This window comes from Anguilla rostrata, chromosome 9 (genome assembly GCF_018555375.3).
Source record: "Anguilla rostrata isolate EN2019 chromosome 9, ASM1855537v3, whole genome shotgun sequence".
NCBI classification, from domain to species: Eukaryota; Metazoa; Chordata; class Actinopteri; order Anguilliformes; family Anguillidae; genus Anguilla; species Anguilla rostrata.
The window spans coordinates 16,370,070-16,388,767 of record NC_057941.1 but is presented as its reverse complement, the minus strand read 5'-3'; the positions used below and the strand labels follow the sequence as shown (position 1 = coordinate 16,388,767).

Here is an 18,698-nt window from a genome sequence, read left to right as displayed (position 1 = left end):
TTCAGTTGGTGTCAGCAGATGTTGGGGTGGCTGTACTTTGTGCTCTGGTAAAATATGACCTCACCTTCTTACCAAAACCATCCTCATGTCTGAACAGTCAAATGTCAGTAGGGTGGGGCATTTCATGTTCAATAAAGTCAAACGAGATCCAGAACTGAAGTTGCCAACTATCTGTGAGATATCCAAGTAACTGGGCTCTATAAAAAATAGTTCCAGCCTGGATTACTTCTGCAGTTCTAGTACCCCTAATAGACGTGACTCTGCCTCCATTCCCTCAGCATCAGCGTGCTGTTCATTGTGGTGTTTTATCCTGTCCCAGGAAAGTGTTTGTATGTTATGTTCCAAATTCCGTAAAAAGGGCCATTGCTATCCTGTTGAGGGAAATAGAGGTGAGCGTGCGAGCACTAAAATAGCATCTAATCCTGGGTGCCGGGCTGCAGCGTCTCTCCTCAGTATAGACGGAGGTCCCACTTCATCAGGAAGTACGATGACGTCTAGTTTCAAGCAGAGAGGACGGATCTAATGTTCAGGAGGCCGAGAGGCTGAATGGTGCGGCTAATGCTCCTGACAAAATGTCAATATACTCTTTGCCTTTATCCTTTCAAATGGACTTTTACCTTTTTTAAAACCTGATTGGGGGGTGGGGGAGGGGGGTGGGAGGGCACACATTCAACAAGGAAAGTTCAACAAGAGATTAATGATATTGGGGAAAGTTCTGAAATTCTGTCCACAATTTTCTTTTCCGAAATGGAAATGGTAAAAAATGGCCTCGAGGGATGTGTTTCTCACCATTTAACAGGTGCGAATTGCTTGGAATCTCTGCTGTGTCCTAATGGGGCTGCAGTCTTCTGAGTGTCCCAGATTCGCTAGCACAGGGAGGTGAGAGAGATGTCTGTCAAGGGGGAGAGATGATGCTCTGATTGACAGGACAGGCAAAGTGTTTGTCTTTTTTTTCTTCTCCTTTCATTTCTTTCTCCTCTGGCTGCCATGAGGATAAAGAACGCTCTCAGTCCTTCCATGACAGCGATAAAGAGAGAGCAAGCCACTCTGTATTGTCTCTTAAAATATTATTTGCTTAAAAAAATGGTATATATTGCAGTACATTATATTACGGTCACTTAGAAGACAGAAATCATATTGCTGTTAAAATAAGAGCATAACAGAGTCTTTTATTTTCATGGCAGTTTTGTGTTAGCTGCCACCCGTTCAACCCAAGTGCCCTTGACCCACGTTTCTAAAGCATATAAATGGGACTAAATGTCTAAAAGAAATTAGCATGGAATCCTCCTGATGTCTGCATTAAAGATGTGTCATAAACCAGGGGTGCCCAATCCAAAAAGGGCTGATGTGGGTTCTGGGTTTTGTTTTAGCCAAGCACTAAGACACCTGATTCTACTTATCAAGGTCTTGGTTGAAGACCATGATTAGTTAATTAGCTGAATCAGGTGTTGTTGTGCAAAAGCCTGTGCCCACATCAGCCCTTTTTGGGTAAGACTGGGCACCCCTGATGCAAACGGATCCCTGTTAGTACAGTAATAGCCAACTGTAAAAGTTGATGTGGGTCTTGGTGTCAAGTCACCCTCGACAAATGTGAGGGTTTTCTAATTAGTAGTTCGCACTCCTGTTGAAGGTGTGGCAGTAATATTTTTCATGCTGATGGCAAATGCACAGAACCAGGCCAGGGATTCTCCAGGGAATTCGGGGTTCTCGCTGCTGCAGCAGCATTAATAAACCTTCCGCAAGATACAAGTAATGAGAGAAGTCTGTTGGTTCATCTCTAAATTCCGACCCGTATTGCCACAGAAGCTTAATAAATGGCCAGTGGGTGTTGGTGAAGTCCTGCCATAGCACAGATGGCTGTGTAGCGATGCAGGTATACTGCGTTGTGGTTAAGGGACTATACTTGCAATCAGTAGAGTGCAGGTTCCAATACCAGGTGGACAGTAATGCAGTTGTGTGTTTGAAAGATGTTCTGATTTGTTGTTGTAATCTGTAATCTGGGTATCTGGAAGGATGCACATAATTCAAATTGCCTTGGATAATATTGTTTGGTAGGCAAATGAATAATGTAATATGATTACAATAACAGCTGTCACCCTCTCACGTTTGAGCGCTTGCTATAGTACCCTGGGGAGCTGTGCTTTTGTGCATTGTCCCTGGTTTTTGATTAATTGTACTTACATTTTTTTTTACCTGCCTTCTCACCTTATACTCTTTGTTTAGGTGCTTCATCATCAAGTTGCATTGTTGCTTTGTAATGATACTGTTATAGTGAAATCTTTCTTAGTTCTTTATTCTGTGCCACAGTCTTTCAATTCCTCGCATTTAATTATCTGGTTTTTGATGTTTATGATGTCAGTTGAATTACTTTTTACTTCAGTTCAGTTTTTACATCATTCCATTATTTTTCTTTATGTTCATAATATTTGTCAGTTGAATCATTCTTTGCTTTTTGCTCAGTAAACCCAACCTTTAATTCTATTCTTTCATTTTTGTAATGGTTGTGATGTCACACACATCTTCGTGCTCTTTTCTCATCTTTCAGCTTCATTCTCGTTTGTCGTATTCATGATGTCACAATCAGTTTGTTCTCACGCGAGAGTTGTGGTGCAAGCTAAGTGATGGTTTCATTTGAAAAGTGAACATTCCGGGTTTTAAAACTGTTTCATCAGGGACATGAGCAGTGTTCGAAGTTGCATCATTGGCAGAAGATTCCATGTCATTAACCATCCTTGTGATTCTTCGACCTCAGCAGGATTGTTACTGCCCTGTCATGGTTGATAAGGGATGGCAATTACAATCCTGATACAGCCATACACCACAATTAAACAGCTCAGGATTTTATCTTGTGTTTACAGTAGATGGTTGAATAATTTATTTTATTGGACAAATGTAATATACAGGCCAAATAACTTCCCAAGTTATCTGGTAAGCAAGAAATGCCAGTAGAATGTTCTTGAAGGAAATAATTAAAACGACACCTTACTGCCTGTTAAGGTTATAAGTAATATAAGTAATATTAGCAAAGCACGCAATGTATCTTTCCAATTATATAACTGCACAAAATTATATTGGGTGCCATATTATCTCTGCTTGGCAGCCAGAAGGTGTCACCCTGTTAGAAGGCAGGGGTGTGGGAGGTGTAGGTGTGCTTTTTTGGGGGGCGGTGGGGGAAGCTGGGTGTAACTGAGGACCCGCAGCCTCGCTGAGGGAGCCGGTGATGGTCTGATTGAGTCCGGTGATTGAAGCAGGGACTCGGCCCCGGGATGAGGGAGCTGAATTATAATGATGCTGCGTGTGCTACCGGGGGGGCAGAACCCAGAGCTCCAGAGCTCCAGAGCCGCCCGTGGAAAAATGAATTCTGCACGTGCGCTCAGACAAATGGCAATATGTAGATGGCTACTCACAAAGAAGGAGCCCTGGGGAGAGAGAGAGTATCCTGACAAAAGAGAGCTCACTTTGTCTAGGGGGGTGGGGGGGTGGGGGGGTGGGGGGGGGTGTCAAGCGCAGAAAATGACTTGCTTGCCGACGGCTCTCCTGAGATCCGTACAAACTACCGCGTCTCCGCTTGCGCTCCCGCCCACTGACATGCATGCCCAATCCTGTTTTAACTGAGCAGGCCCCTCCGGCTAGGATCATTATTTTCACAGCGCGAGCAGGAGAATGGCTGCGGAGAAACTAGGGTTAAACACATTTTTCTGATCGCTCTCATTTTTCTGATGAGCTTCTTGAAAGGTGCCTTTCAGGTTCCCAATGTGCCACTCCTCACCAGGGTTATCACCTGAATGAATGTGAAAGGCATTCTTTGTTTCCCCTCTGTTAGTAATGGACTAGGCTTAAGGTATAGTACTTTAACATGAGCGCTGAAACTAATGTGTGTGGGAGTTTTGGGTCACACCAATCAACATTTGAAAGATGTAGTGGCAAATCTGATGCTTGGAGTGCTGGTGCTTTGTGTCACAGCACAGAGCACCCATTGAAAACCAATCGGTTTGGATGTAGCACAGATCTGACAGAGGCCAAGTGCCTGTACCTTTGTGCGGATGGCATGTCTAGCAGAGGAACTCAGATGAGTCCGTCTGCTGTAGCAGTGAGCGTGGAAGAAAAAAAGGGGCGAACTCAAAATGGCCTTCCTGTGCTTGTGATGTGGGCCACTCAGTCGCGTCCTCTGGCACTGAGCCTTAACCAAACAAAGCGAGCCCGGGTCAGGTGACCCTCTGTTCAGGCATGCACCTGATTAGCATGAAGCAAGCACACAAACTGAAACTGACTTTCGAAGTTTTCAGGTTTCTCTTTAGAACTTTTTGCACTTGTGCACTCTGCCACGAGCGATGAAGCGCATCTCTCTTGGTATGCCTGTTCCTGGTTTTCCATTGGCAGTCTCCGAGCACGGCGTGTGTAGCTACGCGCCTCCCACTGTGGCCCTTGAGGGTTGATCTGTGTTCTGACTGAGTTTCAAAGGAGCCCGCATCGCTCCACACCCTGGAGACAGAACGAGGAGTACAGGGTGGAGGGAAAGGTTGTGAGGCATTGAGGGATGAGAGGAAGAAGAGGCGTGGGTGATAGAGGAATGGGTGGAGAGAGAGATGAATGGGGAGAGAGGGAGTAAAGAATAGATGAGAGGACGGAGAAGGTGAGATATCGAGGGACGGATAGAGGGATACCATGATGGAGAGACATAGTAAAACAAAGAGATAGGAGGAGGGAGAGAGTAAGCGATTGAGGTATTATATGGCAGACTAAAAGAAGTGATAGAGGGATGGGGAAGAGGATGATGGATAGAGGGGTGGAAGGAGGGAGAGCGTGAGGTTCAGAGGAGACAGAGAGGGGATGCTTCAGGATTTTCCTTTTCTTGGTGTTTTCCTGTGTAGCGAGTTATTTACATTCCTATCTGCAAAGGGAAAACCTTGCATACCAACAGAGGAAAAAAAAGAGATGCTTGAGAATTGGATGCAGAGACATTCACAAAAGCTTGCAGAAAGGTTAAAGTAGGAAGCGCAAGAGGAAAAAATGGTAGCTAGAAGGACAGAAGAAAGTCTCTGCAAAACGAGAGAAAGATGAAAGGGCAGAAGCGGAGAAGAAATTGCGGATCTCCACGCCGCTCGCCTTGGACATTTCGATCCTGCAGAGCGAGGAAGGCGCGAGATTCGCTCAGCATAAATCCCGGTTTGGCCTTGCTGGAGAGAGAGAGAGAGAGAGAGAGAGAGAGAGAGAGGACCGGTCCTGAATGCCACCTGGGACCCTGTGTTGTGGGAATGTAGGCATGAGAGAGAGCGGTAAAGGGTAGCAATCCCAAATGGCCGTGCAGAGCTGAAATGTGTTAGACCAAAAGTAACTGCGTATTACACTTCCTCTGAACCGGACGCTATGCTTGCAGAGCGCGGGCCTGTTTGGTCATTTATTTTGTTCTGCATCCTGGGAACAGTTTTCCTGCAAATCTTTTTATTTTTCCACCCATTAGTCTTAACAATTGTAATGAAAAGACATCTATCATCCCTACACGTCAGAGAGGCAGATTAAATAGTCAATTTAAGCTAATAATAGTATCTCTGCTTTCTGCCTTTTCTTTATATGCAGTTCCCCGGTCCTCCAGCGCTGTATTGACATCTTAATATTTTTTCCAGGCATTCTGAAATTGGCTTGATCGTATCTGATGCGAGTCTTCTGCAAGTATTGATTTTGGATATGAAGCCTGTCCGTTTTCTTGTAACTGCTACTGTCACCGACATTTGAGCCCCTGATAGGAGCTTGTGCTGTATTGTGCTGTCAAGTCTCTTATGCCTGTTTTTTTCAATCCACTTGATCGTCTTTGCTGGCATCATCTTTGTTGGTGTACGTACGTGTTTTAATGGAAGCCTTGCCCAGAGTAGATCGGAACCCAAATTACATTTTTACAAGCAATCCATTTATATAGCTGGAAATTTATTGAAGCTCTTCAGGTTAAGTACCTCAGTCAAGGGTACCCCAGCAGTATCCTGGGTGGGAATCAGACGTACAACCTTTGAGTTTGAAGCCTGGTTCTCTAAAACCATTATATTACACTGATGGCCTTTCTATGTTGTTGCATCTTTGGGCGTCTGTTCATAAATGTGTGTGTGTGTGTGTGTGTTTTTTTGTTGTTTTGTTTTGTTTCTGTAGGCACAGTATGTGTGCCTTAATGTCTCTATGGATCAGTAATGGTAGTATTTATGGATAGCGGCTTGTCAAAGTGCAGAATTCTGTGGGGGTGGGGGGTTGGGGTGCTGCTGGAACAGTCTTTACAGTGAAATTTTGGGTTTGAGGGTGTCAGAGGAATGATTCAAATAGTGCCAGGTCTCTTGCGAAAAGTTTTTCAATGCTTGCTAGAAATGGCATTTATTTCACCTCGATTGATTTCAGGTTTTCTAAAATCTGAAATCCCTGGAAGGAAATCCATTCCTGCTGGTTGTATAGGCCTTTTTGCAAAGCAACTAGCTTGGAGAAAACAAGTGAATTCACTGCTTATTTTAGCCGCAACCATTTAATAACATCAAATGTAGTCTCAAGAGAGGAAGCTAATGATACCACAGAACCAGCATTTGAAATGTTGTTTCCATCAACCATCACTTTTCTCTTCTCTGCCCCCTGTTGGCCAGGTGTAGACCTGCAGGTGTGTCAGCCCAAAGGCCTGACCTGCTGCTCGCGGAAGATGGAGGAGCGATACCAGGTAGTGGCTCGGCAGAACATGGAGTCCAGTCTCCAGGCCTCCAGTGCCCGGCTCAAACTTCTCATCATTCAGAATGCAGCGCTCTTCCAAGGTAGGATGGAACCAGGGTCAGGGGTTCATTCCAAATTATGCAGAATTGCAAGTTTCTATTACAATTTCATGAATAGGCCACATCCCAAAGGGTTTTATAATTTCTGGTTAGAAAAGCTGCTTAGATATAGATTACTTAATTTTTTTAAATGGTTTCCTGCTAACAGTGATCGAGCTGTGGCCCTTATCTATCTGTTACTCTGTCTGCTTTTCACCTGTCTGACTAAAGCAAAAAATATGAAAGGAGTGTGTACTGTCCTGTATTCACTCTCTCCATTTTTTAAAAAGCATGCATATTCCACTGTGTTCTGTGACACAACGAAATGTGTCTATCATATCACTTTGATTGGGGGGAATAAGTTATTTATGGTGAATATACTCATGTTTGCGGTGTAAAACCTTGCTCTCTCCCTCAAGGTACAATTCTCAAACTTTAGAAGTAAAAGAGTTAGAATGTGTGGGTGTCTGGAGCTTATGCACGGATAACCAAAGAGAGGCGGGGGAGACCAGTGCGTATAAATAAATAAATATGTTATCCTGACTTCACTATTAAAAAACCTATAATGGAATGGGCCTGCTTTGTCTTTATTGGTTTACGGTAACGTTGTTAAGGCCAACCACAGTGGTCTGCGCAGGCCTGTTAGAGAGGGTTCGATGCTAATTGCCTTAGGATTAACTCACCAAACAGCCCAGGGAATAGATGTGACATCCTGGACTTATATTTTTCTCTCTTGCTCAGAGAATTGGGGACCTGTACATCCCTTATTCAATGTCACCTCTTAAGTTCAGATTCACTGTTTTGGCCAAAGATCAAAGGGTTCCCTGCCCCCACTTCTCTGTACTGTCCTCCCTCGCTCCCCTTGGCCTTCTACCATCCGCTTCTGAAACATGGCAAAAAGTGGCAGACCCTTTGATACTGACTTTGAGAATCATGAAAAGTTGTCTCTGTAGAGATGGAGTTATTGCACATCAAAGGATGAGCCATTTCCAGCTGGGGAGAGGACACAGCTGTACTTTGTGTTGTCAGAAAGTGTGCTGTGCTCTCTGTTCTGTGACTGTCTGCCTGGACCTCTGGTGTGGAGTCAGTAATGCACTGGAACAGAGTTCATGCCTGTCCACTGAAACTGTGTTTCATGTAGGTTTCAAGCTCTTTATATAAGTAGATAGACAACTGGACATTGTTAACGTGTCCAACTGTCCACATCACCCCTTCAAGGAGGCTACCGCCACTGATGGCTGTCATTGCCATCACATAATACCTGTCACAAAGTGTCATGTCCATTCATAACTATGACATACCATTGTTATGCCATTGTTTGTGTTATGACAAAACTGACATATCAGCCTGCTTAGAAGGCTCACTATGACAGGGGTGCCATTCCACTGATTCACCATGACATTTGAAAATGACAGTTATTAGTTGAAAACCATGTCACTATGTGTCAGCCTGCCAAGTAATGATATTTAATGTAAAAACACCTTGTCATACATTTATATTGTTTTCTGGGGAAGTTGGGATGAGTTCATCTTGACAGATAATGTACCGGTGCTCATTTGCTTAACCTCTGGAAGAATTTTATCTTCTGAAATGTATTTCTGCAACGACTCCTTTAAAATACAGGTGAATTGGTTCCCGTCAAGACCGTCAAGACAGTGTCATGTCACTGCTGTTCATGTTACTTAAGTTTAATTAGCATTTTCCTGTTAAAAATTCTTGGAAATTGTGACTACCAAAGGACTGATTTTATAGTATTGTAGCTATGTGGTGCAAGACAATCAAGACATTATTTAGACCATGTCAAATAAGGTGATAACATTTTTATTTGTCATAAGCATGTAATTAGGAGCAATAAAGCCCCAAACTTAGGTTTTTTCACATTTTCTCCTTCTTCTTTTTCCTGCCAATTAGATCATCACAAATGCTCCAGTCCTACAGTCAATAATTCTCCCCATTGGACATTTAATTGCATCTGTCAATGACAACATTTGCTCAAAGTAGTCTGATCCAAGTAGCCAATTGGGGGATACTCAGATACACAGGCAAAATGGATGCGGTGCCTAAAAGGTGCTAAACAGTGTAATGTTAGTGAAGACAGCACCAAAATGAATGCAGCCGAGTGCTATTGGAGTCCTTTCGCAACAACGTTACATGCAGCTATCAAAATGGATACAGGCACGATAAATGATGGTCAATTTGACCGTTCATGGCCATTTATGTAAGTGCTTATATTGTAACTTTATTTCCTGATGCAATATTGATTTTCTAATTATATCAGAATGTTCAGTACATGCTGTATGTTTAGGGGAAGTCACATTTGGGGAGCCATATGGATCAAATGACAACAGATTTATTGAGGCATTTTTAGTGTTAACTACTTTTTAACTAGGCTACTGTAGCTACCTTGCAAATGCTGTTTTAAATTAATGGTTGTTAGGCATATAGATCATCTACTGACTTAAAAACAATTATTGTGTATACAATTACGCATTAAAAAGACTTGCCGCAATCCATTAAAAATATGACTAATACGTTCACTGATTTGTAATTCATGGTAAAGGAAAAATGACTGAATCCACGCCTATGTGTTTCTTTGAGCTTGAATGCATGTGTGTTTGCATGTATGTATGTGTATGCATGTCTCCCTCTAGATTTAATTATCCTATGGTTCATACACTTATGTGCATTATTCTTATCAGTTATTCATAAAAAATGGCACACAAAAAGAAGTAATATCTCATGAAATGATAGATGTAGCCAGATATGATCTCTAATGACCTACTGTCTTTTCAACTCACGCTTCATTTTCATTATTGACACGGAAATCAGAAAATTGCTCCTTTTTTGTGGTTGTCTGCTTTTCGTTCCTTTTTTAGTTCTTGCCATGTTTGTATATCAGTGTGTGTTTTCTGGAAAAACCTAGGCAGAAATGAAACATAGTCCGATTGGCTACTTTGTTTACTATTCAGCTTTCTGATTGGACTTCAGAACCTTATAATGCCAAGCGCAGAGGGAGATGTGCAGAGAGAACTGCTTTTTTAAAATTTTGACTATATTATTATTTTTGAATAGTAATTAAATTGTATGTATTAAGAACCAATTAATTACTTTTATGTACAATTAACTCATATTTGCTAAAATGTCAGATAGAACCTTCTAATTCTCAGCTCACAAAATGAACATCGGTACATTATCTAGTCAAGATGAACTCATCCCAACCAACACAGAAAAGGATATAAATTCATGACAAAGTGTTTTTGCATGAGGTACAGCATCGCTATGTGGCTGGCTGGAACTTTGTGACATTAGAACGTGTTACCTTATTATTATTATTCCTGTTTAGTAAACAGCCTTCCTCAGTGTATGAATTAACACCCGGCAGTTTATGATGTTGATGTACTCTGAGTCAGACCCACGGCTTTGCGTCACTCAGGAAGATTCAGTCTCTGGCCTTCGTCTCAAAAACAAAGCTACCTCTTACGTGCCGAGAGTGGAGAATGTGTGCCCTGAGAATAGATTTGGGGTTTTTTTTGTGCGCAGAGATTCACCTTGAGTGAGAGGAGCTTTGGCAAAACCATTCAGCGGGAAGGGAAGAGGGGTCAGGGCTGGCTGCGGCAGTTTAAATGGAGAACTCATTTTTCACCTGCTCCTCTCTCTCCGTTACACACGGGGGCAGGGAAGCAGGGAGGGGCTGTCTGGCTGTTTAAAGGATGTCAGAAATCAGATAAGGACAGATAAGAAATACATTTATTTATTTATTTAAAAAAAAAAAAAGGAATGAATAAGGGAAAAGATGATGCCCATTGTTTGTACCACTCAGAGATTTGACCGGACTCAGAGTTTAGAGGAGAGAAGGGGAAATGGAGATGTGGAAATGATAGACTGAGGTCTGTGGGGATAAAAGCCTGGACAGTACGGAAAGATACACCTAGAACCAGACAAAATGAAAGACCAACAAGTGTGGATTTAATTTTCATTCATGGCTTTTCTCACAAGAATATCAGATATGTTTTACTATTAATTAGTGCTGGAACCTCTGTGGCCAAAATATTGCTTCAGAAATTAAATGGGTACATTTCTGATCTGCAAAAATCAGAAATAAATGTTTTTTCTTTTTTACTTTTCATCTACACTGTGTTTATTTGATTTCCTATGGAGTGTCGCGTTAATTTGTTAATTTCTGAAGAAAGTTCCGTTTTCAATCAAGCCAGGACTGAAAAGCTAATCATTTGTCTTGTCTGGTTGTACTGATTGGCAGCTTTAATTCCTCAGGCAACTGATGGGGAGCAGAGGGGTACGGCTATAGAGTCTGAGCTTTAAATAAGAGAAAGATGTGGTGAAGGGAGAGGGAAAGGGTATTTCAGAATATTCAATATAAATGACCACTGAAAGCCTCACCCAGTATCTATGATTCGGGTAGTGATGAAAACCACACAGTTCTCAGTTTCCTTGGTCTGTGTGTGTTTGTGTGTGCGTGTCTGTCTGTCTGCTAGTCTGCTTGTCTGTCTTGTCTGTCTGTCTGAGGAATCCTGACCGTGTCAGTTGTTCCAGTGTGACTAGCTAAAGGAAAACACGCAGGTGAGCCTCTCCAGGGCTGGACCTCTCTGTGGGTCTCCAGAACATTCCAGCCCCAGGACTCACACACGGTGGATCGCCTACTTAAGCTGCGAGTCTCGAAGAGAGAAAGTGACTCATCAGGAAGGGAGAAAAAATGAAATAAAAAAAGTACTGCAAGGTTTGGGTTTGAGGCGGCAGTGACAGCTTTTTATCTACGCACATTGGGGAGGTCTGCCTCTCGTAGCACTGGATGCCCATAGCAGCCTGTCAGAATAGTTGCATAGTTGCGCTGCAGGGCACTCTCACATGTTGCACAAACAACGCACGCCCACCCATCGTGGCTTTAGAGGTCAGCGTATAAATCATTCGATTAGGCTGGAGAGGAATCTGACCAGGTGGGCCTCTTGCTTCCTGTCTATAATTTATTTCCCATCCTGACGCCTCCTCTACAGCTCGTGGTGTTGGAGCAGAGATGCTATTCAGTACTCATCAAAGGCTCTCCATTAAGAAGTCATTACCACCTGCCCAGCACCGTAGATGTTGTTGCGCGTGTCAATAGCTCAAGTGGCTGTTCGGTGCCGGGGGTCAGGCTGCCTTTCAAGCGCTTTGAACTCTCCGGAAAGGCACTTAAGCGTCTGATAACAGAGTCCGGCGCTTCAGACGATAGATGGCTGCGCCGAAGGTCGCAATTTACAGCACTTCTTAAATCTGTATTATGAGCGCAAATAAGTTTGCCTCTGTTCTCCCAGTGTACATCTCATCCATTGCCACCCAAAGTGCTTTAGGGAACGGTTCTGAAAGAAGATTATCTCCCTAACAAACTTTCCTTTAATAATCCCCTGCCTCTTTCTCTATGGAAAGGCTTTTGTTTCTGGTAAAGTTACCAGATAACCCAATAACTGCAAGACATGTTATGCGGTTATGGACGTGGGCGGGTAGCAACATTGCTGAAGTTGTTTATTCAGTGCCTGGGGCTCCAGGAGTCTAATCACGCAGCGTTTAGGGAAAGAACCCTGCGCTCCTGTTACGAGCCCTTATTGCGCCATTAGCCGTTACCATGTCTACCTCCCCTGACTTGTAATTCATTTTATCTCTCTCTCTCTACTGTCTTATTTTCACTGTCCACATTTCGGTACTTGGAATAACTATCACCGTGGTAACAAAGGGGGGAGGGGGTTATATGTTGGTAGAATAAAAGGATGAAGGTTTTGTTGTCCGCCGTCCAATGATTTTCCAAAATGGAGTAGACCGCAAAGCATAAATCATAATTAACTGTGGTCTGTGTACAGATCTGCTTGTCAGTGTCAGAACTGCATGCACTGCTGCCCCTCTCAAACGAGCTCCCAATTCGACATTTTCTGTGGGAGGATTGCCTTCCATTATGGCTGAGTCCACCATTTAATCTGGATGTCAGTCACTCGGCTGCCTGTTGCTTAGAGAGTGCACGGCGGACCAGATCGGGACCAGAACCCCTTGATCATTCTCCAGCTATCGAGCCGGACTGGAATTGAAGAGGAGGATCAGCAGCTGACTGCAGAAACCGGAGCGGAAGTTTCCGGCGAGCTGCTCTGACAGCCGCCTCTCTCCCCGAGCCCTAATTCCCCGCTCCTGCCAAATCCTCTCCTCCGCGGCGAGCCCCTCTCCGTATCGTCCTTGCCTCGACCTTCACACCTCGCCGCCCCTCGCCGCGTTTCCTCTCCACCCCAGCGCTCCCGCCCTCCCCCCAAACCGCGCGGGCCTCCCGGGCGAGGAAGCGCTCCTGTCCAGAAATGCATTTCGCCTCTGACGTTGCGTTTCAGACCGCCGTTCCACTCTAAAGTTTCTTTGCACTTAAAGAGCTGTCTGTGCTGCTGTTGTGACTATACTGCTCTGGTCTCACAGCGTGCTCGTGCCTGCAGATCCGGTCGGAGCGTCCGGATTCTGCTGCTGCTCGCGCGCCTGTGGATTGTCACGCGGCCAATGCCATGTGCGGCGTGTCGCTGTGTCCTTCCCGCTTTGGCTTTGAAAACCTTCGGTGGCATAATTGCCATCCCGTGAACCCAGCGCTCAGTCAGATCAGGCCTCCTTCCAGACAAACGCCGCTCTGTTTCCAGAACTTGTTAGATTGCCATTCCGGTTCCTAGTGGCACGTGGACTTGGTCCAGCGGTCGGGTTGTAAAGAGCTGTTGCAAAGCTAACATGGACGCAGATCAGACAAAAAGGGTCAAAGCTGATATAAGCGAGAGCACACATACAGTTAAGCGCAAAAGTATTGGGACAGTTGTGTCTTGGAACAGGGGGACTTTAATCATTGAATGGTATTGCTGTAATATAGTTCAGTGACTGTTTTAAAAAACACATGAAATACAGACACACATTGTGAATTTAGCCTCATAGTTGTTGTTTGAATTGAAAATACTAATTTTATTGGTGGGGAAACCAATCAATTTGACACAACTGTCCCAATATCGCATTGGCATTTAACTATGTACACTATAGATGTGTCAGTGTGTGTTTTGTTATTCTTGCTCGCCTGTAGTCAGGGCCAGGGACATTTTTTATTTCTATGGTTTTTGAAAACATGTATTTGCATGTATGTATATAGGTGATATAGTTTTTAGTATAGTCTATACCTCTGTGCCACCCACAAGGCAGTCTGGCTGAGTCGATGTGGGGTGAAGCGCTCGTCTTGCGCTTTTGCAGGGAACTGAGTGAGATGGCTGTCCTGGTCCTGTGGGCCTCCCTTTAATTCTGCTGTTTCAGGCATACTGTACTGCCCCCCTACTGTGCAGGCAGCAGTGCAGACAGAGGGCCTCCCCACTGCCACCTAAGTCTCCCCGCTGCTGCAGCCTGGTTCTCTCAGCTGTGACTGTGCAATTGGAATGTCTGTTAGAAACTGCCACTGGTTTATTTTTCATCTCCGCGCTGGCATTCCCTCACTTTTATTTATCTTGCCATTATTTCCTGTTTTATTAATGTTTTGTTCTTACCACGCTGTTCTGTTTTTATGATAAAGTCTTTATTCTTTTACTGCTTCATGTTCATTCTGTTGTTTTTTTTATCATCATGTCATATTTGAAGTACTCTGGGGCTGCTGGGTGGCTCATTTAAGGCGCCACAGTGCAGTGCAGGGTATGGGGGGGGTGCTTTCGGGTAAGTGTCCGTGTTTCATCGCTCCCTAGCAACCCCTGCTTATCAATCTGGCGCCCGTGGACTGAATCTCAAAGCCGCATATAAAAGGTCTTCCTCAGACTCCGCTCTGCGAGCTTGGCTGTGGAATGCGGTGTGAAAAGAAACCGGCTGGTGATGCCACATATTTTGGAGGCGAACCACGAGTGCCTACACTCTCCTGATTTAGCAGTGTGGTTTGTGCATGGACATGGCCGCAGTTGCAGAAAGCTGGACATTCCTAATTTGGGTGGGACGTGGATACGGTCAGCTAAATATAAATAAATAAATAAAGTATTCTGGGATACCAAAACAATAAAAATTAAGTTTAGTTTACTATTTATTGTCTTTATTTGTGTCATGTGAAATGGAAACATTTACATCCCTGGTAAAGATTTAGCCTGTCTATCAGTAAAGTGACACCTGACGTGCTGTCATGTTACTATTACTTGGATGCTTTTTGAGTAGTGTCCTGAGACCATTCCCTACATGACAATGAAGCTGGGAACCAGGATAGAGTATCCTTTAAAGAGGGTCTCTCAACAGAGTTTTTTTCTCATATTACCCACAGTAACACTATTTGACTGATAGCTTTGAGTGAGATGGTGGCTTCCATCTCGCTTAAATACAGCATCTTTGTATTTCTTGTTTCGTGCTTACTAGAAAAATACTTTTTATTTGTATACCACACACAAGGGGGCTATTTTGTTAAGTTTTGCAACACAAGTACGAAGCATCGTTTTCAAAATGCTTCCTTTGCTATCTCAGGAATATTCACTACCCTTGGGGTCAAATTCAAAAAGGTTTTGTACCATTTGTACCATAAATCAAGCATGCTTAAAAAAAAAGTTTTGTTCCAGCAGAATGAGACTTTTGAACTGGTGTTGCATTAAAGAGGATCTGTACTTGAGCATTGAGATTGGCAAAATCACATTTTCTAGAAGAGATATGTATCGGAAACATTTTTACACGAATATGGAATCTGATTCATGACTATGAATAATTTTGGCACTGAATTAATTCTGAAACTGCATGCACTCACAATACTGATGGACCGATATAGAGGTGTGTAGAGCCAGTATTTTTTTCTGTGAAAGGACTTCGGTGCAGATAAGGCCTTTATGCAAATGTTTTTGTGTTTTACTTCCATTTTAATCTGAACACAGAGCTGCATTTGCATAGCTTTCTTTGCAGACCCCTGATGTAGTCTGGCTGGTGACGCCTCAAAAGAAATATTGCCTTGAAAACTTGTGCAAAGCTTTGTGTGCACTGCTTAAAATAATCATTGTTGTAGATGTTTTCTGTGGGTTTAGACAATTGTGTTGAACAATAGAAATGGGTTTGTCAGCCCATCCAAGCCACATATCAGTTCACCAATTACCAAAATACACAGCAAATAAGTGACTAAATGTTGCAGTCTCCATACATGATTAGACTTTATATTGTTCAGTTTTATACTCTCTCTGTCTTATACTCTTTTTATACTCTTTATACTCTTGTTTGAAGCTCATAAAGTCAACCCCCACTTCTCTCTCTCTCTCTCTCTGTCTGTTTCTCTCTTCCACCTTTCTACGTATGTATGACAAATTTGTAATCTGAATATGACTGAATTCTCTCGTCCCATTAAATTTTTCGCTATACTGATGCGACTCCAGCTGTGCCCAGGATGTCAGTTTTTCAGGCACAGGAATCAAGGCGGTGTGAGGGATTGATGGGATATGAAGTCCGAGGGAAGGCCACGGTGACAAAGTCTTGCTCAGTCACAGTGAGGAGCTCATCGTTACAGAAGGCTAAAGGAGACTTCCACCATCGTCATTTGGTTAGCCGTTCTTTTCAAAAGCGAATCACACTAGTCGGGGCTAGGTAGCTTTCCGAGGTGAGTTACACTATGGAAACATTTTCTCATTACTTTTGACTTTATTCTGTCAGATGTTAGCGGCCAAATGGATAAAAATCAGTGTTAGTGACATGATAACAGGCTATTAGGCAATTCTCCTGGTGCACTCTTGAGAGGACTTTCATCAGATCGTTCAGCTGTCATTGTTCCAAGGAAACCTCTCAGCCCCGGCTCGTCATTCCCCTGGCTGAATGCACCTCTGAGGGAAATGACAGGACGACCGCGCTTGTCTTTTCCTGACTGTTAGCTCTGTGAAGTCTTCTGAAATGTTTTTATTCATTTTTTATTTATTTATTCAGGTTTCACTCATTTTAAGCACAAAAAATGCTTCATATGCTTACCAATACGCTGTAGCTTTCTGCTATAGCAAATACTTTGCTAAAATCTTGCAAAAATAATGACAAATGAAAATGGATTCAGTCGTAACTTGACTGTTAACAGCACCTATAATCTTATAACAAAAATTTATAAATAGTATTTTGTAAATTGTATTTTATTAAAATATATTATTGATGGTGTTTTGTGATAACATGTTAACCTGGTTCATCATGCATTCGTCTTATCAAGAGAATTTGTCCCCTAGTGGTGATACTCATCCCTCCCATTGTAAAATGGGGAGTTTCTGTTGTTCATTGTATTTCTTGAATATGGTTAATTCTACAGCATATATAAAATACTTTCCCTTTAATTTATAACAGGTTTGACAGTTTAAGAGCAAAACTTTTTTCTTATTCATTATGAATAATTTTCTCATTTGGAGTTCCAGAAAGCCTTGAAAGCATTTTCTTTTTGTTGCTTGCACATAAATATCTTGTTTTCATGCTGTGAGCATCTATGCTGAGTGTACAAGTCCGTACACTCCCTACGCTATGTTTGTAGTCTTTTCTACAATACCTTTTCGCAAATCACCTCCTGTTGATCTGGAAGCTCAGGTGTACACAGCAGTGTTTGAAACTCTCGGTTGTACGACATTCACCCCACCTGACACCAGGGCTCCATTTTGTGCACGGCTGTCTTTCCGCGCCTGTCCTTCTGGCCTCTCTCTGATTGGACTTCAGTGTTAACAGTTTTCTCTTGTGTCCTCCTCAGCCAGCGTTCTTTGCCTATGAGTCAGGCAGATGTATTTTTTATTTGTGTCTGTATTATTGAGCAGGTAATGCAACCTATTTTGTCAGCCAGGAAAACACGCTTGCGTCATAACTGGAAGTTTTGCCTTGGGCTTCTTTGAAATATATGTTAATTAGATTTTGTGGTAACTATACAATGCAACAGGTTAGTGACCTTGTCAATAGACTAAGAGCATGTATGAGCGTCTTAAACTTGAATTTGTGTATGATATGTGCGTGCTTTCATATATGAGCTGTAACAAAGCCTACCTGTTTTTCTGTTCACATTTTTTTCCTGCATAGAATTGTCATCAGTGCAGGAAGGTCAATGTGGGTGGCTTTAACAAGTTGACCATTTTGCACATCCTGAGTTGTATTTATTTTTTCCTGTATTTTTTGCTCATTTGCACTGTTCCTTGTAAAACGAGCCTTATCTGTCCTACCTGTGATTAGCATATTTAAATTGATATGATTCATCATGATACAGATGTAGAGAAATTTAAAAATGAAGATGAAAGATGAAAGTGAGAGAGAGAGAGAGAGGTGGGGTGAGTCTGGCATTTTAGGTTGAACAGCTTTGTTCAAGCTTTGAACAATGGTGAGTGACAGAGAGAGAGAGAGAGAGAGAGAGAGAGAGAGTAAATTGAATGACAAAGAAGTCTTGTCACTAACAGAGGTTTGCACCATTTAGTTTCTTATTTGCAGGACATTTAGTTAATTAGGGGTCAAATGAGAGAGAGAGAGACAGTTTTCTGGTTGGTTTGAGTGGGTTGCATGAATGTTTCATTTGCTTAAAACAACTACAAGGTCCCCTGGCCTTCTGGAAGAACACCCAGGTAAATGATTCATGAGCCGGTGCATTGGTAAGGAACGCACCGGCAGGGCTGTCTGGGTCAGAGGTCGCTGGGGACCCAGCGTATTGGGGTGCCCTGCGGGCGGGCGGGTGGTGTGAAGGGATGTGGGGGTAAGGCAAGGGAGGCAGGGCCTGCCCAAACCACCGGCTCTAACACAGAGAGAAATGTTTGGGTGGCCGGGCCTCTGCTCCCGCTCCCTGGGGGGGGGGAGTCTCTCGCCAGCGTCTCTCAGATTCGCGAGGAGGGGGGGGGGCTAAGTGTCGTGATGGAGTGAGCGCTCCGCCAGGCTCCATTACTCCCGCCCGCCCGCACTCTGTCAGGGGGAGGCGGCCCTCCGCAGCATACAGAGGAGGCCGGCCGCGGG

At 43.4% G+C, this 18,698-nt stretch overlaps 1 protein-coding gene across 4 annotated transcripts in view; it reads left to right on the top strand.

Annotated features, from left to right (window-relative positions):
* LOC135263041 (glypican-3-like) overlaps positions 1 to 18,698 on the top strand; it is a 79,571-nt gene that overhangs the window by 2,436 nt on the left and 58,437 nt on the right. For all 4 annotated transcript variants that reach the window (XM_064350612.1, XM_064350613.1, XM_064350614.1 and 1 more), the window contains exon 2: positions 6,615 to 6,776. In XM_064350612.1, coding sequence (XP_064206682.1) covers positions 6,615 to 6,776 — 162 coding nt within the window. The remainder of the gene's footprint in view (positions 1 to 6,614; positions 6,777 to 18,698) is intronic.